The 21,252-nt window shown below is 44.8% G+C and overlaps 1 protein-coding gene across 1 annotated transcript; it reads left to right on the forward strand.

The window, feature by feature from the left end:
• Positions 1 to 8,972: 8,972 nt before the first annotated feature.
• GTF3C6 (general transcription factor IIIC subunit 6) lies at positions 8,973 to 19,059 on the forward strand. Its single transcript, XM_053592685.1, has 6 exons — positions 8,973 to 9,127; positions 9,434 to 9,514; positions 11,624 to 11,687; positions 12,377 to 12,421; positions 15,150 to 15,263; positions 18,705 to 19,059. The coding sequence occupies exons 1-6, from the start codon at positions 9,074 to 9,076 to the stop codon at positions 18,995 to 18,997; spliced, it is 651 nt and encodes a 216-aa protein (XP_053448660.1). The 5' UTR covers positions 8,973 to 9,073; the 3' UTR covers positions 18,998 to 19,059.
• The last annotated feature ends 2,193 nt before the right edge of the window (positions 19,060 to 21,252 follow it).

Genomic DNA, 21,252 nt, shown 5'->3' on the forward strand with positions numbered 1-21,252 from the left:
ATAAAGTGAGACTCTGTCTCTACAAAAAAATAAATAAATAAAGCGTGTTGTAAGGAAGAAGAGCAGATTTTCAATTCATTTGTCTCCTCCTAGTGGCAGGCTTTGAAATATGGAATGCAACACCACACTTAAATTTCTTAGTATTACATTTCTGAATTTTTTCATAATTCCTCTTACTAATCACAATAAAATGAATTGCAAACAATGGCTTTTCCCCTCCAAATTACAGATGCAGATTTTTCTCTACTAGCTCCAATTGTGCCTGCAGAAAGCCATGTAGTTTTTCTCTTATTCTGACTTATAACTTTTCCCGCATTTTGTCACCCATCCTAACTAGAGGTAGAAATTTTTCACCGAGAACACTTTGAAATGAGTTTCTTCCCTTATAGGATTTCAACAACACTTAGACTGTTTATCTTTTATGCCACTCACTACCCCTCCCCCTCTGCCTCTACTCCAGGAACCACACGAGCTTCCCAGAGTATAGGGATAGCCACTGCCACCACCTGTCTAGCTCCCAGGTTATAATGACCTTATATCTGAACAAATCCTTTCTATTCTTTTTTTTTTTTTAGTGAGGCAAGGTCTAGCTCTGTTGCCCAGGCTAGAGTGCAGTGGCCTCATGATACCTCACTGTAATCTCTCAAACTCCCAGGCTCAAGTGATCTTCCAGCCTCAGTCTTCTGAGCAGCTTGGGACCACAGGTGCACACCACCATGGCTTGCTAATTTTCTCAGTTTTTGTAGACAGGGTCTTACTCTTACTTAGGCTGGTCTAGAACTCCTGGCTTTAAGTGATTCCCCAGATGTGGCCTCCCAAAGTGCTAGGATTACAGGTATGAGCCACCAGGCCTGGCTGGCCTCTTTGACTCTTAAAACCAACATGTTTAACAGGGGTGAATTTTTCTTTTTCTTTCTTTCTCTCCCTTTTTTTTTGAGACAGAGTCTCACTTTGTTGCTCTTGGTAGAGTGCCCTGTCATCTCAGCTCATAGCTACGCTTAAGTGATTCTCTTGCCTCAGCCTCCCAAATAGCTGGGATGACAGGCGCCCACCACAATGCCTGGCTATTTTTTTAGAGATGGGGTCTCGTTTTTGCTCAGGCTGGTCTCAAACCTGTGAGCTCAGGCAATCCATCTGCCTCGGCCTCTCAAGAGCTAAAATTATAAGCTTGAGCCACCAGCCTGGCCAGGGTTGAATTTTTCAAAAGATTTGGTTAGTATGGCAGGGTAATGTACAAAGACACTAATGCCCTTTACTTTCTCCTCTATCCCTTACAAGAAGATAGCTAGGTCATTTATATTTCTTTATCTGAGATGCTTAAAGAATGGAAAGTTGGGCCATGCGTGGTGGCTCACTCCTGTAATCCTAGCACTCTGGAAGGCCAAGGCAGGAGGATCCCTTGAGCTCAGGAGTTCGAGACCAGCCTGAGCCAGAGCCAGACTCATCTCTACTAAAAATAGAAAAAAATCAGCCAGTGTTGTGTCAAGCACTTGTAGTTCCAGTTACTCAGGAGGATGAGGCAGGAGGAGGATTGTTTAAACCCAGGAGTTTGAGGATGCTGTGAGCTGGGCTGATGCCATGGCACTCTAGTCTGGGCAATAGAGTGAGACCCTATCTCAAAAAAAAAAAAAGAAAGGAAAACTGAAGGTATTTGATGACTGTTCCTTTTCCTGTTTATTGTTAGTCTGAGCTCACTGAAGAAATTATGCTAGATGACCGGAAGAGAAAAGGGGAGGAGTCCATTTATTAAAAACTGTAGAAGAAATGGAGATACCCGGGCGGCGCCTGTGGCTCAGTCAGTAAGGCGCCGGCCCCATATGCCGAGGGTGGCGGGTTCAAACCCAGCCCCGGCCAAACTGCAACCAAAAAATAGCCGGGCGTTGTGGCGGGCGCCTGTAGTCCCAGCTGCTCGGGAGGCTGAGGCAAGAGAATCGCTTAAGCCCAGGAGTTGGAGGTTGCTGTGAGCTGTGTGAGGCCACGGCACTCTACCGAGGGCCATAAAGTGAGACTCTGTCTCTACAAAAAAAAAAAAAAAAAGAAATGGAGATACCCTTAGGCTGAGAAAAAATGTAACTTGAAAAAAAATAAATGAAAAATAAAACAAGAATGTAACTTGGAATGTTTTCATTCTACCTACTAGGGTCCTGGAGCAGTGCCCAGACCTAAGCATGGTTTATTTAGAAAGACTGGACCTCTAAACTTTGGGGTTTCCAAACATAGCAGGGATTCCCATACTCTGCTAAAACAGAGTCCCTGCGTTTCAAGAATGTGTGTATGGTTTCAACCATGGAAATCTCAGCAGTAACCAACGTGGGCTGAAGACTGCAGAGGTTTCTTCAAACACTGTGCATGATCTAGGGGTGAAAAGGAGATGAAATTAGGGTGGCGCCTGTGGCTCAAAGGAGTAGGACGCCTGCCCCATATGCTGGAGGTGGTGGGTTCAAGCCCAGCCTCGGCCAAAAACTACAAAAAAAAAAAAAAAGAAGTATTACACTCAAAAAAATTATAAACAAAAGTAAAAAAAAAAACTTTAAAAAAAAAAAAGAAAAGGAGATGAAATTGACAGAAATTAAATTTTCCTGCCAGCCTGATATAACAGAGGTTCAGAGTCAAGTTTAATTTGATTTAAGGAAACTAAAGAAACATGGTTTTTCTTATATATCCAAGTCTGTGGTTGCAATTCACACGCTAAAAAGTATAGCAAAGAACACATCAAAAAGAGATGGAGAATATATTATATGATAGTAATGAACAAGTTCATAGAGCAAAGGTTACTGATCCCAATGTCACTGAAGTTTGCCAAAGAGTGACACAGCTGACCCAGTTTTATCAGGTGCACAGCAACCTAGTTCTTTGCCCTTCAGCTCCATCTCATTTCTTTGGCCCCAAGTGGCCTGAGGCAGCGGTTGCCTTCTCTACCAGGTGAGCTCAGGTTCTCCTACTTTCCTAGAAAAGATGACAGAATAGATTGTAGTGAGTCAGACAAGCAAGCATCCTAACTTTCTAAGTCTTAGTTTTCCAATGTGTAAAACGGAAATTAGACCATTGGAGGCTAATATTTAGCTGCCATGCACTGGTAAAACCATGCTGGTTGTTAAATTAGTGGAATTTTCCCAAATCAATCAGTAAAAAGCAACTGGCCCATGCCTTGAGCTCACTCCTCTCCTCTCCGTGACCCAGCTTTCCCAGGACCCTACTCAAGCATGGTGGAGTGACTGTGTCCTCCTAGTTAGTTGTTAAATATTTCGAACATCATTCTTGATAATAATTACCTTGTGAGACTGTCAAGAGGCTGATAACCTACCGGTCACATTTAGCAGTTTACTTTAAAAGTAAACAGGCTTCCACATTAACCTGCTCTGGGGAGGTTTTGTGGTTCGTGGCGACATCCTGTCCCTGAGTAAAGAATCTTATCATGAGTTCCTTAAATTGTTGACATACTGATTAATGCCTAACCTGAAAAAGATGCTGTTTTATTTCTGAATCATAGTTTTACTATCTTGCAAACAGACATTTGAGCCTTTATGTTCTAATCTGTAGTCAGTGATTATACCCTCCAATGAAAAGGGATAACTTTGATATTCCTTCTTCCAAACTCTCTTAAAAAAGCCTTCTGTTATATAACAGACTCCAGAACACTCCCAATTTTGTCCATGTGTCTTCCTGGGTTGATCCTCATGTTTGGTTTCCAATAAACCTCTATCAAATTATTTCTGTCTGAATAGCCTTCATTTTCACCAACAAGGCTTAAAGTGGGTTCAGTTCAAGCAACCTATTGACACTTAAAGCAAATTTTCTCTTTCTCAAACATGGATCCTTAAGCCAACCTGGATCCAGAAATAATACTTCTGTGCAGCCACTATAGTATCTACCCTGATCCAGCTTTCAAAGATTTTTCTTTCCTTTTTTTTTTTTTTTTTTTTGTAGAGACAGAGTCTCACTGTACTGCCCTCGGGTAGAGTGCCGTGGCATCACACGGCTCACAGCAACCTCTAACTCTTGGGCTTACGCGATTCTCTTGCCTCAGCCTCCTGAGAGAGCTGAGACTACAGGCGCCCGCCACAACGCCCGGCTATTTTTTTTTGTTGTTGCAGTTTGGCCGGGGCTGGGTTTGAACCCGCCACCCTCGGCATATGGGGCCGGCGCCCTACTCACTGAGCCACAGGCGCCGCCATCAAAGATTTTTCTTTGATCACTCTAAGCAATTTTCTCTTTCCTGTTCAGTTTAATAAAACTAAATGCTTCTATTCTTCTTTTTTTATTTTAATAATATTATTATAATTTTGTATGCAGCCCCTTTTATTAACTGGACAAGAGCTTGATTATTTATTTATTTAGAGACAGAGTCTCACTTTGTCACCCCTGGTAGAGTGTCATTTCATCATAGCTCACAGAACTTCAGACTCTTGGGCTCAAGCAATCCTCTTGCCTCAGCCTCCCAAGTAGCTGGGACTGCAGGCACCCGCCACAACACCTGGCTATTTTTTGTTGCAGTCATCATTGTTGTTTAATTTGCCTAGGCTGGGTTCGAACCCGCCAGGCTTGGTGTATGTGGCTGGCGCCAAAACTGTACTATGGGCGCCGAGCCAAGCTCCTGTTTTTAGTGTGAGAGAGATTCCAAACTTTAAGCTTATTTTTATAGGGCATGAGCTCTATGTCATAGAGCTAATGCTATGATGTCTTCTTTCCTCCCAAGGGAATGGTTTTGCAGTCTGTGTGCCATATTATAATATTAAGATTAACTTACAGATTTTCTATATACACATTTTTATAAATACACAGAAAACCTTTGACAGGATGCATAAGAAACAAGTAAAAAATGACCGTCTACAGAAAAAGGAACTGGGTGACAGGAAGGGAAGGCTTACTTTTAACTCTCTGTCCTTTTGTAAATCATTAAAAATAAACAAAAATAATACTTATTCCCAAAATACCAAATATGAATAACCGTGGCAAGAAGTATGAGGCTTGTTTATTTGAAAGGGACCTTTTGAGTTACTACATTGACCTTGCAAATCAAATATATATATTTTTTGAGATAGTCTCACTTTGTCACCCTAGGTAGAGAGTTGCGGCGTCATAGCTCACAGCAACCTCAAACTCTTGGGTTCAAGTGATCCGGGTGCCTCAGCCTCTCAAGTAGCTGGAACTACAGATGCCTGCCACAGTGCCTGGCTATTTTTAGTGATGGGAGTCTCACTCAGGCTCAGGCTGGTCTCGAACTCCTGAGCTCAGGCAATCCACCCAGCTTGGCCTCCCAGAGTGCTAGGATTATAGGCATGAGCCATGGCACCCAGCCTTACAAAGCGTTTTTAGGTACATGATCTAATAATTGCTTTTTGAGCAGAAAATACATAGTAAGTGTAAATATTTTTATCTTTGTTTGATAAATAAGAAAATTGAGGTTGGAAAAGTACAGCAGGTTATCCCAGCTCATAATTATTTAGTTTCAGAGTTAGAATTCAAATGTACCTTCTAACAGGTCCAGTGTTCCTTCTACTTTTTTTTAAGCTATGAAATCCTAGTCATTTCATTAGGCAATTGGGCAATACAATCAAAGGGGTTCACTAACATGTTTATAATATCCACAAATTTTGAATAAATGTTAAAAATAGAGGATTGAAGGTGGCGCCTGTGGCTCAGTCAGTAAGGCGCCGGCCCCATATACCGAGGGTGGCAAGTTCAAACGCGGCCCCAGCCAAACTGCAACCAAAAAACAGCCGGGCGTTGCGGCGGGCGCCTGTAGTCCCAGCTACTTGGGAGGCTGAGGCAAGAGAATCACTTAAGCCCAGGAGTTGCTGTGAGCTGTGTGAGGCCACGGCACTCTACCGAGGGCCATAAAGTGAGATTCTGTCTCTACCAAAAAAAAAAAAAAAAAAATAGAGGATTGAGGCCAGGCTCGGTGGCTCACACCTGTAATCCCAGCACTCTGGGAGGCCGAGGCGGGTGGATTGCTTAAGTTCACCAGTTTGAGACCAGCCTGAGCAAAAGTGAGACCCCCATCTCTACTAAAAATAGAAAAACTGAGGCAAGAGGATGGCTTGGGCCTGAGTTGGAGGTTGCTGTGAGCTGTGATCACAGTACTCTACCCAGAGTGACAGCTTGAGACTCTGTCTCAAAAATAAATAAATAAATGAATTGAATGACGGCACACTCACACAACAAATAGTATACAAAGATGCTATAGTCCCAACTCCTGGGGAGGCTGAGGTGGGAGGATCACTGGAGCCCAGGAGTTTGAGGATAGCCTAGGCAACACATCCGGACTTATCCCCAACTACAAAACAAAACAAGAAACCAAATAATATGCAGCTACAAAAAAATTAGATGTTAATCTATATTAATCATGAAAAAAATCCATGATAATGTAGGAACTTTCCCATTGGCCCAGTGAAAGTTTGCTGAAAAATCACTGACAAGATGCAGATTAACAGGAGAAATTGTACAAATTTATTTAATGTGTATACACAAGAGCCTTCAGAATGAAGACCCAAAGATAAAAGGGAAAATTGTCTATTTTTATGCTTAAGTTCAACAAAGTATAAACAGCTGGGTAGCAAACAATTGGATAAAAAGGGTATGATCTTGGCTCACGCCTATAATCCTAGCACTCTGGGAGGCTGAGGCAGGTGGATTGCCTGAGCTCACAGGTTGAAGAGCAGCTTGAGCAAGAGCAAGACCCCAACTCTAAACATAGCTGGGTGTTGTGGTGGGCGCCTGTAGTCCCTGTTACTTGGGAGGCTGAGGCAAGAGAATCACTTGTGCCCAAGAGTTTGAGGTTGCTGTGAGCTATGATACCACAGCACTCTACCAAGGGCAACAAAGCGAGACTGTCTCAAAAAAAAAAAATAAAGGGGGGGTATGATCATATGATCTAATTCAAATAGTCTGTGTGGGGAAACCCAACAATCTGACCCTGTTTAGTTTATCTAGATTCTTCTTGGTCTCTCTGGACAGCATTCCTTCCTTCTGGGTATGTGTCAGGGCTCTCTCTGGAATGAGGGTCTTATGACTTACAAACAAGATAGGTCAGATATTTTCTTTATAACCAGTTTTTACACAGAAAGACTGAGAGAGGGCGGTGCCTGTGGTTCAAGGAGTAGGGTGCCTGCCCCATATGCCAAGAGTGGTGGGTTCAAACCCAGTCCAGCCAAAACTCCAAAACAAAAATAAAAAAGAAAGAAAGAAAGAAGGAACACTGAGAGAAAGTTAGAGTAACATTTTTATTTATGACTGGCTTTTGGGACAAAGGTTTCTGGTTTCTATAATCCAGCTAGGGGAAGAGGAATTCTAGTTTCTATGGCTACCCTGGGAGAGAGTGGGACTTGACAGGATGAGAGAAGAAATTCAGAGAAAAATTTTTGCTTCTGAGGCCTTTATTTTGGGGTGTTGTTTTCTGAGTCTCAACAATGAGTAAAAAAAAAAGCAAGTTAAATACAGATGTACAATTTGAACACATTTGAGTGAGGGAGAAGGTTTGTCTGTATATGTAGAAAGAACTGTAGAAGAATATATACCAAAATATTTTTAGAAAGCCATAAAACTAAAAAATTTTATATGCTACTAATAGATTAAATGTACATTAAATCTTACTAGGTGACGAATACTAGGATCAACGTACCTTATACTTAATATGTATTATCTCATTTAATCCTCACAATAACCAATTTGCCCAACGTCTTGCAGCTAATAATGAATGCAGTAGAACCCAACAAGTATTAGACTCTAGAGCTCATGAGCTCTAGATCATCCTAAATCAAGTACAAAATTAATTTTTTATTTTTTTGAGACAGTCTTGTTCTCTTGCAGGGGCTAGGGTGCCATGGCCTCAGCCTAGCTCACAGCCGATCCATTATTTTTTAAGCAGAAAAATCCATGAGCTGCTTTAAGAAAATCCTGTTTGAAACTTGTCATGCTCGAGTTTTTCTGTAGTCCCCTAACAGTCCGTATCTCTTACAGCACTTGGTTGGGTCTGTTCATATACTTCTCTCTCCTAAGCTCCCTGCAGGCCTGAAACCCAAGCCCACTTTCTATTTTCATCCCTCCTTGTGCGGTCCTGTTAAACTTGAACGCCTTTAGGTTGGATTGGGACGAGGATGCAGTGAGAATTAGCACTCACACAGTATTAAAAAATTTCTTTCCGGGCGGCGCCTGTGGCTCAGTGAGTAGGGCGCTGGCCCCATATGCCGAGGGTGGTGGGTTCAAACCCAGCCCCGGCCAAACTGCAACAAAAAAATAGCCGGGCGTTGTGGCGGGCGCCTGTAGTCCCAGCTGCTCGGGAGGCTGAGGCAAGAGAATCGCGTAAGCCCAAGAGTTAGAGGTTGCTGTGAGCCGTGTGACGCCACGGCACTCTACCCGAGGGCGGTGCAGTGAGACTTTGTCTCTACAGAAAAAAATTAAAAAAAAAAAAAAATTTCTTTCCGGGCGGTGCCTGTGGCTCAGTCGGTAGGGCACTGGCCCCATATACCGAGGGTGGCGGGTTCAAACCCGGCCCCGGCCAAACTGCAACCAAAAAAAAAAAAAAAATAGCCAGGCGTTGTGGCAGGCGCCTGTAGTCCCAGCTACTCGGGAGGCTGAGGCAAGAGAATCGCTTAAGCCCAGGAGTTGGAGGTTGCTGTGAGCTGTGTGAGGGCCATAAAGTGAGACTCTGTCTCTACAAAAAAAAAAAAAAAATTTCTTTCCAAGAAATGTGCTCTGGTCAATGCAAGGCCTGTGTCCACACCATGACTTCCTCACTTGCACATTTGTCCCCTCTGCCTCGCCAGTCTTCTCTACCCAGCTGGGCCGGGAGCCTGGCGGTTCCCAAGTTCGCGGACTTCCCCTGCAGGGGTCTCGTGCGTAACCCAGCCGCCTGCAGGGCCGTCAGCGTTGGCCCGGCTCCCGCTCTCAAGCACTGAGCAAGGAGGGAACCCTTATGGGTGCCCGCGGCCACCGTCCGGCCGGCGGCCGCCATATTGAATTCTGGCGGGAGTGGTTTGCGCGGTGAGAACACTGAGAGTTGTTGCCCGCACTCAAGATGGCAGCTCTCGGCGGGCGTGGCGAATGACCCGGAGGCGCGGAGGAGGTGCGGGCCATGGCAGCGGCCGTAGAGCGGAGTCCCGAGGACACAGAAGAGGAGGAAGAAGAGGTAGTATGCTTTAGGTCGGAACTTGCGTGGTGTGGCCGTGATGGCTGCGGTGGCTGTGTGGGGGAAGGGAGTCTGGGAATCGGAGGCCGGGGGGCAGGCCCGCGGCGCGTCACCGGCTTATTGCCCCTAGGCCCGCGGGGCCGGTGAGCGTCCAGTCTCAGCCGGAATTGCCCCGCGGCAGTTAGAATGGGGGAGTACGGGGAAGGGCCCGGTTTTCACAGAGGGGGGATTTCTGGCTTCTCTTGTTAATTGCCTCTTCCTGCTCCCTGGCGTACTTGTTAACCCTTCTTTCTTCCACCACACCAGGAGCAGCTGGTTCTGGTGGAATTGTCGGGAATTATCGATTCGGACTTTCTCTCAAAATGTGGAAATAAATGCAAGATTTTGGTGAGTCTTCTAGAATTGGAAGATTGTTATAGATTTTCTTAAATCCATTATTTGTTTATTTTCTTAAATTTAAAATAAAAGTGGTGAAATACCTATTTATCTCTAGCTGTCATTATTTCACCTTACAAAGGAATGAACCCTAGGGATCATGGTAGAAGTACAGAGGGGACTATGGGAGCAGATAGCAGAAAATGCACAACTTGGCTTGAGAGTCTGAATATGTGCATGGAATGTTTTGGAGGACGTAGCGCTTTAGTATAGATCAGTAAGATATACTGAAAAAACACGTTTTTATCTCAGGAGTTTGTTGGTTATAAAGAAAAGAAAAAGATTAAAAGAAAAAAACATGTCTTGGCTCAGCGCCTGCGGCTCAAACAGCTAAGGCGTCAGCCAAATACAACTGAGCTGGTAGGTTCGAATCCAGCCTGGGCCTGCCAAACAACAATGGTGGCTGCAACAAAAAATAGCCAGGCGTTGTGGCGGGTGCCTGTTGTCCCAGCTACTTGGGAGGCGCAGGCAGGAGAATCGCTTGAGCCCAGGAGTTGGAGGTTGCTGTGAGCTGTGAGGCCATGGCACTCTACTCAGGGCAACAGCTTGATGCTCTATCTCAAAAAAAAAAAAAGAAAAAACATGTCTTGTTTATTTATTTATTATTATTTTTTTGAGACTGAGTCTCACTTGGTCACTCTTGGTAGAGTGCTGTGGCGTCTTAGCTCACAGCAACCTCAAACTCTTGGGTTCAAGCGATCCTCTTGCCTCAGCCTCCTAAGTAGCTAGGACTACAGGCGCCCAACACAACACATAGCTATTTTTTAGAAACCAGGGTCCCGCTCTTGTTCAGGCTGGTCTCAAACCTTTGAGCTCAGGGAATCCACCCACCTCAGCCTCCCAAATGCTGGGATTACAGATGTGAGCCGCCACACCGCCTGTTATTTATTTATTTATTTTTTGTAGAGACAGAGTTTCACTTTATTGCCCTCGGTAGAGTGCTGTGGCGTCACACAGCTCACAGCAACCTCTAACTCCTGGGCTTAGGCGATTCTCCTGCCTCAGCCTCTGGAGTAGCTGGGACTACAGGCGCCCACCACAACGCCCGGCTATTTTTTGTTTTTTTGTTGTTGTTGTTGTTGTTGTTGTTGTTGTTGCAGTTTGGCCGGGGCTGGGTTTGAACCCACCACCCTCGGTATATGGGGCCGGCGCCCTGCTCACTGAGCCACAGGCACCGCCCTCACCTGTCATTTTTTAAATACATATTTTAGAAAGCAGGGAGGGAGAAACAGAGTGATGGGAAGACAGGTACATGCGTAAGAGAATAGAGGAAAAATACCTAAGAAAGGATTTCAAAGGCCACTGCCATTGACTTCAGCTGTGATGCTTGCCATCTGTTTCATCACTTTAAAGTCTTTGACCTTGCCACTGGGGTGCGAATTAAGGCATTATCTCCTTGTAGCTGCAGTGATTAGAGCACTTGTAATTTATCTTGTACTTGCTAAGACAAGATGCTCTAGAGCAGGGGTCCTCAAACTTTTTAAACAGAGGGCCAGTTCACTGTCCCTCAGACCGTTGGAGGGCCGGACTATAGTTTAAGAAAAAACTATGAACAAATTCTTTTTTTTTTTTTTTTTTTTTTTTTGTAGAGACAGAGTCTCACTGTACCGCCCTCGGGTAGAGTGCTGTGGCATCACACGGCTCACAGCAACCTCTACTCCTGGGCTTAGAGCGATTCTCTTGCCTCAGCCTCCCAAGCAGCTGGGAGTACAGGCACCCGCCACAACGCCCGGCTATTTTTTTGTTGCAGTTTGGCCGGGGCTGGGTTTGAACCCACCACCCTCGGCATATGGGGCCGGCGCCCTACTCACTGAGCCACAGGCGCCGCCCTATGAACAAATTCTTATGCACACTGCTCATATCTTATTTTGAAGTAAAAAACAAAACGGGAACAAATACAATCACACCGCCTCATGTGGCCTGCGGGCCACAATTTGAGGACCCCTGCTCTAGAGGGGTTCTCCAGTTTTGGAGATCAGTTTCCTGGGTAGCAAGGTTAGGTTACCTGTTGAAGGTGTTTTCTAATGATGATTTTTTTAATGATTCTTTATTGTGTTGTAGGGGATTGACACTGAGAGGCCCATTCTGCAAGTGGACAGCTATGTCTTTGCTGGGGAGTATGAAGGTAGGAGCATGTCAGATCAGCTGTCTCCAATTTTGTTTTGGGATAATTCAGGCACATTACCTCTCCACCTCAGATCATCAGGAATGAGATTCTCATAAGAAGTTTGCAGCCTCTGGCAGCACCTGTGGCTCAGTGAGTAGGACGCCAGCACCATATACCAAGGGTTCGAACCCAGCCCTGGCCAAACTACAACAACAACAAAAAATAGCCGGGCGTTGTGGTGGGTGCTTGTAGTCCCAGCTACTTGGGAGGTTGAGGCAAGAGAATCACCTAAGCCCAAGACCTGGAGGTTGCTGTGAGCTGTGACGGCACAGCACTCTACCAAGGGCGACAAAGTGAGACTCTGTCCCTAAAAAAAAAAAAAAAAGAAGTTTGCATGCAACCTAGATCTCTTCAGGCACAGTTTACACTTAGAGTTGTGCTCCTATGAGAATCTAATGCTCCTGCTTATTTGACAAAAAGCAGAGCTCAGATGGTGATGTGAACGGGAATGGCTGTGTGAGTACAAACAGAGCTTGCTAGCACCCTTTCCCCTCTTGCTGTGCAGCCAGTTCCCAACAGACCACTTCTGGTCCACAGCCCTGGGTTTGGGGACTATAAAGATAGATGGAATTCCTTGTTTTAAATATATCTCTCAGAGAAAGTAGCTCTTATTTCTCAACAGCTTGCCTTTACATTTTTTTCTGCAGATACTCTTGGGACTTGTGTTGTATTTGAAGAAAATGTTGAACATGGTAAGTGATGGCTATGTTAGCCCAATTTTTTTACTATATAAATTACTTTTTTTTTGCAGTTTGTGGCCGGGGCTGGGTTTGAACCTGCCACCTCCGGCATATGGGGCTGGTGCTGCCCTATATAAATTACTTTTGAAAAAACTTTTTAAAAGAAAAGGTTCTTTTTTGAGACAGAGTCTCTGTTACCCTGGATAGAGTGTGGTGATGTCATAGCTCACAGCAACCTCAGACTCCTGGGCTCAAGTGATCCTCTTGCCTCAGCCTCCCGAGTAGCTAGGACTTGTATGTTTTCTGTTTTTGACTTTAGACTTGTATGTTTTCTTTTCTTTTCTTTTCTTTTTTTTTTTTTTTGGAGATAGCATCTCAATATGTCACCCTCAGTAGAGTGCTATGGCATCAGAGCTCACAGCTGCCAGCAACCTGCCTGGCAAAAGTTATTAGAAACCCTGGGAGTAGACCGGCGCAGGATGGAAAAAGGAGACATAGAATAGCGGGATCAGGAGGGCTTTTCTTCAATAGAAACAAGCAATCTCAGCTTTATTGCATAGCTTTTATATACAGTAGCTTGAAGGCACAATCTTGTCATAATTGCATAACTTGATTAAAAACAGTCTAGGAGCAAAATAGCATTCTCAGCAGTCTGTGCTGACCGAAGGAGAATGGCTCCATTCTAATCTGGTTCAGGAACCAGCCATAACAGGAAAACCACTGGGGCCAGGTTTGCATTCGGTCCTTGACTCAAATGCAGTTCCTCAAACTGGGGGACCTTGCCTCCCAGGAGGTTGGCTCCCAACACACAGCAACCTCAAACTCTTGGGCTTATGTGATTCTCTTGTCTCAGCCTCCCAGGTAGCTGGAACTACAGGCACCTTGCCACAATGCCTGGCTATTTTTTGGTTGCACTTGTCATTGTTTAGCCGGCCTGTCTGGGCTTGAACCCGCCATCTTTGGTATATGTGGCTGGTGCCCTACTTACTGAGCTATGGGTGCAGAGCCTAAATTATAGCATGGAAGTTTTCAGTGCTTCACATCCTTGTCTCAGAGCCACATCCTCCCTCTTGCCTAGGCATACAATTTTTTTTTTTTTTTGTAGAGACAGTGTCTCACTTTATGGCCCTCGGTAGAGTGCCATGGCCTCACACAGCTCACAGCAACGTCCAACTCCTGGGCTTAAGCGATTCTCTTGCCTCAGCCTCCCGAGTAGCTGGGACTACAGGCGCCCGCCACAACGCCCAGCTATTTTTTGGTTGCAGTTCAGCCAGGGCCGGGTTTGAACCCGCCACCCTCGGTATATGGGGCCAGCGCCTTACCGACTGAGCCACAGGTGCCGCCCCAATTTTTTTTTTTTTTTTTTTTAGACAGAGTCTCACTATGTCACCCTCAGTAGAGTACCATGGAGTCACACCTCCCAGCAACTTCAAACTCTGGTAGCCTGCTATAACACCGGCTATTTTTTTTTTTTTTTAGACAGAGCCTCAAGCTGTCGCCCTGGGTGGAGTGCTGTGGCATCACAGCTCACAGCAACCTCCAACTCCTGGGCTCAAGCGATTCTCCTGCCCCCGCCTCCCAAGTAGCTGGGACTACAGGCGCCCACCACAACGCCTGGCTATTTTTTGGTTGCAGCCGTCATTGTTGTTTGGCGGGCCCAGGCTGGATTTGAACCCGCCCAGCTCAGGTGTATATGGCTGGCGCCTTAACCACTTGAGCCACAGGCGCCAAGCCAACACTGGCTATTTTTTTGTTGTAGTTGTGATTGTTGTTTACCAGGCCTGGACCTGGTTCAAACCCACTAGCCCTGGTATATGTAGCTGGCGCCCTAGCCACTGAGCTATGGGCACCAAGCCAAGGCATAGTTTTATAATAGCTGCAACTGCAGGCAGCTGGGCAGCCTCAGGTTGTTTTTGTTTTTTGAGGCAGTCTCACTTGTCGCCCTCAGTAGAGTGCTATGATATTATAGCTCACAGCAACCTCAAACTCTTGGGCTCAAGTCTCTTGCCTCAGCCTCCCAAGGAGCTGGGACTATAGGCCCCTGCCACAACACCTGCTATTTTTTTGTTGCAGTTTTAATTGATGTTTAGCTATCTCGGGCTGGGTTCAAACTCGCCACCCTCTGTGCATGTGGTCGGGGCTGTAACCACTGTGCTACGGGTGCTGCCCAGGGCTATTTTTAGAGACAGGGTCTGGCCCTTGCTCAGGCTGATCTAGAACCTGTGAGCTCAAGCAGTCTACCCAGCTCCACTTCCCAGAGTGCTGGGATTATGAGCGTGAGCCACTGCATCTAGGCTTCTGCTGCAGGTATTTTTCTCGGTCTCCTTCCGTGATTGAGAATGTCCTCACTCCAGCTTCTGGCTTCAAGTAGGGTCTGACTTTTGTCCTTTATTTTGAGTGGTAAAATTTTAGACCCCAGTACCCAGTAGGGCCAAATTTCTGACCTGTTCCCCAATTGAGGGCTGGAGCATGTTAGGTCTGTCACTTTAATCTCACAACTCTATGTCCCTGTTCTCTGAAGATGTTTGTTGTTTTTGAATCCAGTCATGCATTCAAATGTTACATATTTTATCTGTCACTTCTCAATGCTTGGACCAAGAGTGATGAGTTATACTGTGTATTTACTATCTCGACAGAACGCTATTTATTCTGACTCCCTAAACTGGAATTATTGAGGCTTCATGTTGTTTGATTTGATGGCAGTAAGCAGTGTAATAATTGAGTTCATTTTATGTTCCAGTGGATTCAGAAGGCAGTAACAAAACAGTACTAAAATATAAATGCCATACAATGAAGAAGCTCAGCATGACAAGAACTCTTCTGACGGAAAAGAAGGAAGGAGAAGAAAACATAGGTTAGTTCACTTAATTCTCTGAAGCTGAACTTCAGCTTCAGGAGGGAAAAGGACTAATACGTTTTTTATAGAGGGAATTTTATAGGCATAACATGAAAAGATGTGGGATCTGCCTGTGGCTCAGTGAGTAGGGTGCAGGCCTCATATACCCAGGGTTGCAGGTTCAAACCGGGCCCTGGCCAAACTGCAACAAAAAATAGGCGGGTGTTGTGGTGGGCGCCTGTAGTCCAGCTACTTGGGAGGCTGAGAGAAGAGAATTGCCTAAGCCCAGGAGCTGGAGGTTGCTGTGAGTTGTAAGCCATGGCACTCTACCGAGGGCAACAAAGTAAAACTCTGAATCTAAAAAAAAAAAAAAATAAAAGATGTGGGATCAGCAGTGAGAAAGTTTCAACGAACAGTTGCAGAGGAGTTTATTGTGGGGAATAGGAGCAGATGGAGCAATGAACAGGTCGGCAAGGTAAGTTGAGATATCTTAGAAATATCTAATGGGTTGGCTTGGCACCTGTAGCACAGTGGTTATGGCTCCAGCCACATACACCGAGGCTGGCCAGTTCAAACCTGGCCCAGGCCAGCTAAACAACAATGACAACCGCAACAAAAAAATAGCCGGGCGTTGTGGTGGGCACCTGTAGTTCCAGCTACTTGGGAGGCTGAGGCAAGAGAATCCCTTAAGCCCAAGAGTTTGAGGTTGCTATGAGCTGTGATGCCACGGCACTCTACTGAGGGCGACATAGTGAGATCTGTCTCAAAAAAAAAAAAAAAAAAAGAAGAGAAAAAGAACTATTTAATGGAACTTTGTAAAGGGGAGTACATAGTTGGGTCCCGTGGCTCATGCCTGTAATCCTAGCACTCTGGGAGGCTGAGGCGGTTGGATTGCTTGAGCTCAGGAATTTAAGACCAGCCGGAGACCCGGTCTCTACTAAAAATAGAAAATCTGAAGCAAGAGGATCGCTTGAGCCCAAGTTGGAGGTTGTGTGATGCCACAATACTGTACTGAGGGTGACAAAGTGAGATTCTGTCTCAAAAAAAAAAAAAAAAGAAAAGAAAAGGGGAGTAAATAGTTTGGGCTTGCTATGGAATTTAGTGAAGATCCATTGAAAATGCTTGACTGAAAGGTAATCAGGATAAAAGAAGAATGACTAGCAGTATTGGACCAGTTCTTCTTCTTTTTTTTTTTTTTTTGCAAGCGTGAAACAAAGTTTATTGAGGAAGAGAAAGAGGTTTATAGAGCAAGATAAGTTCACCACAGAAAATGAACAGACCCCTGTAACAAAAAAGGCCTGGAGCAATTTGTGGGGGGTTCATTGTAAGGTTAGGGCTTTGACTATGGATATAGAAAGGAACAAAAATTTTATCAAGGTTGTTTTTTGGGGGGGTTTGCTTTGTTTGGGAGCTTCTTATTACACAATTGGATATTCTAACTCAAAAGGATGTGAGCATCTTGACTTGGGAGGTGATAGAATAGTATTCATTATATTATGAAAATTGCATAGGTAAGGAGGAAATTACAGACAAGTGACGAACTTTCCTTTAGGCATGAGATGGTAAGAGCTGAAATGATTTCACAGAGTGTGTTGAGAATTAAATTGTTTTGTTTTGTTTTTGAGACAGAATCTCACTTGGTCACCCCTGATAGATTGCGGTGGCATCTTAGTTCACAGCAACCTCAAACTCTTGGGTTCAAGCGATTCTCTTTTTTTTTTTTGAGACAAGAGTCTTGTTATGTCCTTTTTGGTAGAGTGCGGTGGTGTCACAGCTCACAGCAACCTCCAACTCTTGGGCCTAAGCAATTCTCTTGCCTCAGCCTCCCAAGTAGCTGGGACTATAGGCGCCCGCCACAATGCCCACCTATTTTTTGTCGCAGTTGTCATTGTTGTTTAGCTGGCCCAGGCTGGGTTCAAACCTGCCAGCCTCAGTGTATGTGGCTGGTCCTGTAACCACTGTGCTATGGATGCTGAGCCTCAAGCGATTCTCTTACCTTAGCCTCCAGGTAGCTGGGACTACAGGTGCCTACCATAGCACCAGCTATTTTTTAGAGACAGGGTCTCTTGCTTTTTTTTTTTTTAAACAGTCTCACTTTTTCGCCTTTGGTAGAGTGCGTGACATCATAGCTCACAGCAACTCAAACTCTTGGGCTCAAGCAATTCTCTTGCCTTAGCCTCTTGAGTAGCTGGGACTACAGGTGCCCGCCACAATGCCCAGCTATGTTTAGAGATGAGGTCTCCCTCTGGCTCAGGCTACTCTCAAACCTGTGAGCTCAGGCAATCCACCCACCTAAGCCTCCCAAATGCTAGGATTACAGGTGTGAGCCATCTCCCTCTTGCTCAGGTTGGTCTGGAACTCATGAGCTCAGGCAATCCACTCACCTCAGCCTCCCAAGTGCTGGGATTACAGGTGTGAGCCCCCGAGCCAAGTGAAAATTAAATTCTGCAGAAGGAGCACAGAATAGTAATTGAAGTTGATTGTATTTTTGTTTTTTTAATTAAAATTTTTTTTTTGAGACAGAGTCTTACTTTGTTGCCTTCTATAGAGTACGATCCTTCATAGCTCACAGTAACCTCAAACTCTTGGGCTTAAGCGATTCTCTTGCCTCAGGCTTCCAAGTAGCTGGGACTACAGGTACCTACCACAACACCCAGCTATTTTTTAGAGATGAGGTCTCAGTCTTGCTCAGGCTGGTCTCAAACTTGTGAGCTCAGGCAATCCACCTGCCTCGGCCTCCCAGCTTGATGTTGATTTTTGTAGCGGTACATACTACAAAGGAATTCTAAGTCCTCCAGAAAAGATGGACATTACATAATCATTTATCAGTAGTAACAGGCATAATGGTCCTTGGCTTATGTTAGAATTACTTTGACATGTATTCATAGGATGAACATTTAAATTAAAGAAAAATTTCTTGGCTGGGTGTAGTGGCTCACACCTGTAACCCTAGCTGTCTGGGATGATGAGGCGGTGGGTCACCTGAGCCCAGGAGTTTTGAGGTTGCAGTGAGTGTACTGTGCTTTACCGGAGCCAACTGAGTGAGACTATCTCAAAAAGGAAAAAAAATAAAATTAAATTAAATTAAATTAAAAAAGGGAAAATAAAAAGAAAAATACTTTTTTTTTTTTTTGAGACAGAGTCTCAAGCTGTCACTCTGGGTAGAATGTGGTGGTGTCATAGCTCACAGCAACCTCAAACTCTTGGGCTTAAGTGATTCTCTTGCCTCAGCCTCCCAAGTAGCTGGAACTATAGGCGCTTGGCACAATTTCCAGCTATTTTTGGTTGCGGTTGTCGTTGTTTGGCTGGCCCGGGCTGTATTCGAACCTGCCAGCTCCAGTGTATGTGGCTGGCGCCCTAGCTGCTTAAGCTACAGGTGCCGAGCCCAAGAAAAATATTCTTAACTAAAATGTGTTTTTCATGTTTCTTTCTTGGTCTCTCCCTGCCCCCTAAAATTAGGTGGGGTGGAATGGCTGCAAATCAAGGATAATGATTTCTCCTATAGACCCAACATGATTTGTAGTTTTCAACATGAAGATGAAGAAGTGGTAGCTTCAGCCCCAGGTAAACCGTTGGAGTTGGAAGAACAAGAGATTCAAATGAAAGACATTTCAAACCTGAGTTATGAACAGGAGAAGCCAGTGCACTTGGAAATAGAGGATTCTGGTCCTCTTATTGAAATCCCCTCTGAGACAGAAGGTTCTGTGTTTATGGAAACTCAAGATGTTGCCTTAGAAATCACTCCTAGATGAAATGTTTCTCATAAGTTGTCATGAACTCTGGAGAGTTTTTATATAAAATAATCAGCTGTGTAGCTTTCACTTCACTGTGTTATTTTTATTGGGTATACACATATTTCCAGTATGGTACAACTTAATATACCAGAATCATTCAGGACCAGACATGAACTGAATTTTTTAAAAATATGGCTTTAAGTTCAAAGTTTTACTAAGATAAGTGTGTAAGTTTTCCATTTTAGTTTTTATAAACTACCACAACTCTGGCTTAACGCAACACAAATGGGCTGGGCATGGTGGTGAATGCATGAATCCCAGCTACTTGGGAGGCTGAGGCAGGAGCATCACTTGAGCCCAGGAGTTTGAGGTTGCTGTGAGCTATGACACCACGGCACTATAGCCTGGGCAACAGAGTGAGACTTGTCCTTTACCTCCCACCCTCCACCCCCCGAAAAAAACCCTCCATAAATAATATCATTTCATACCCAGTTTTGTGGGTCTGAAGTCTGACATAGGTCTTACCTGGGCTACCTAAAATCAAGGTATTGGCAGGACTGTTCTTTTCTAGAGGCTCTAGAGGGGGCAAATCCATTTCCTTGCTTATTCAGTTGGCAGAATTTAATTTCTTATTGAAGGTCCCATTTCTTGTCTCAGCTGAGGGCCATTTCTCACTTCTAGGGGTTGCCTACTTTCCTTGGCTTATGGTCCCCTTCGCTAAAGAGCCAGTAGTGGTAGGTCAAATCTCCACTCATGCCCCCCACCCCACCTTTTTTTTTTGAGACAGGGTCTTGCCCTGTTGCCCAGGCTTACAGTGCAGGCATGTCATAGCTATAGGCACCTGCCGTACTGCCTGGCTAATTTTTCTATTTTTAGTACAGCCTGGGATCTCACTCTTGCTCAGGCTGGTCTTGAACTCCTGAGCTCAGGCAATCCATCTGGTTTAGCCTCTCAGAGTGCTAGGTTTACAGGTGTGAGCTACCACACCCAGCCATTTATTGTTATTTTTACTATTTTTATTTCCTTTCATTGCAGCAGTTCATGTGAAAATATTCTAGGTTCCTAACGTGTCGAGTTTGCAGAGATTTATCTTCCAGAAATGTTTCATTGATTTTGGAAATGATGTTAACACAAGTAATAGGAAAATCTTGTTTACAAATTGTCTAGGAGGGTGGCGCCTGTGGCTAAGTGGATAGGATGCTGGCCCCGTATACCGAGGCTGGTGGGTTCAAACCCAGCCCTCACCAAACTGCAACAACAAATAGCTGGGCATTGTGTGGGTACCTGTGTCCCAGCTACTCGGGAGGCTGAGGCAAGAGAATCGCTTAAGCCCAGGAGTTGAAGGTTGCTGTGAGCTGTGATGCCATGACACTCTACCGAAGGTGACAAAGTAAGACTCTGTCACTAAAAAAAAAAAAATTGTCTAGTAGTAACTTTACATTATTAATTCAGAGTAAATACACACCTTTGTTAATGACAGTTGGTAGTTTTTAAGTACAGAGGTTTGTATATGAGTTTAATACAGCCAAACTATTTATCATTGATAATAATAGGAAAGTGGCTCGGAGCCTGTAGCTCAAGCAGCTAAGGTGCCAGCCACATACATCAGAGCTGATGGGTCAAATCCAGCCCAGGCCTGCCAAACAGCAACGACAACTACAACCAAAAAATGGCCGGGTATTGTGGTGGGCGCCTGTAGTCCCAGCTACTTGGGAGGTGGAGGCAGAAGTATCGCTTAAGCCCAGGAGTTTGGAGGTTGGTGAACTGTGATGCCACAGCACTCTACTCAGGGCGACAGCTTGAGGCTCTGTTTCAAAAAAAAATAAATAGGGCGGCGCCTATGGCTCAAAGGAGTAGGGCGCTGACCCTATATGCTGGAGGTGGTGGGTTCAAGCCCAGCCCTGGCCAAAAAAATGTATATATATACTAATAATAGGAAAGTAATAGAGGTCCTAGTTTCCTCAGATCCAAAGTAAGATCTCTTCTACTATCATGTTTGGTTGTGTGTGTGTGTGTGGTGTGTGTGTGTGTGTAGTTTCTTTTCTAATAGAAGGTCCCTTACTGGTCCTGCTTCCATGAATGGCTTCAACCAGGGAAAAAAGGGGAGCGGTCATCCCACAACACTCCATTTATATACAGAACTAAACAGACAAACCTCTAGTCACTGTTGTGGTTAGAAGTTGGCAGCATGAAGCTGGGCATGGTGGCTCATGTCTGTAATCCTAGCATTCTGGGAGGCTAAGTGGGTGAATTGCTTGAGCTCAGGAGTTCAA

This window comes from Nycticebus coucang, chromosome 5 (genome assembly GCF_027406575.1).
Source record: "Nycticebus coucang isolate mNycCou1 chromosome 5, mNycCou1.pri, whole genome shotgun sequence".
Lineage (NCBI taxonomy): Eukaryota > Metazoa > Chordata > Mammalia > Primates > Lorisidae > Nycticebus > Nycticebus coucang.

Excerpts from the sequence above, each read along its gene's own strand:
- GTF3C6 (XM_053592685.1), top strand. The coding sequence starts at position 9,074 with ATGGCAGCGGCCGTAGAGCGGAGTCCCGAGGACACAGAAGAGGAGGAA. Across the intron at positions 11,688-12,376 it reads CTTTGCTGGGGAGTATGAAG|ATACTCTTGGGACTTGTGTT; the intron begins GTAGGAGCATGT and ends TTTTTTCTGCAG. Across the intron at positions 15,264-18,704 it reads GGAAGGAGAAGAAAACATAG|GTGGGGTGGAATGGCTGCAA; the intron begins GTTAGTTCACTT and ends CCCTAAAATTAG.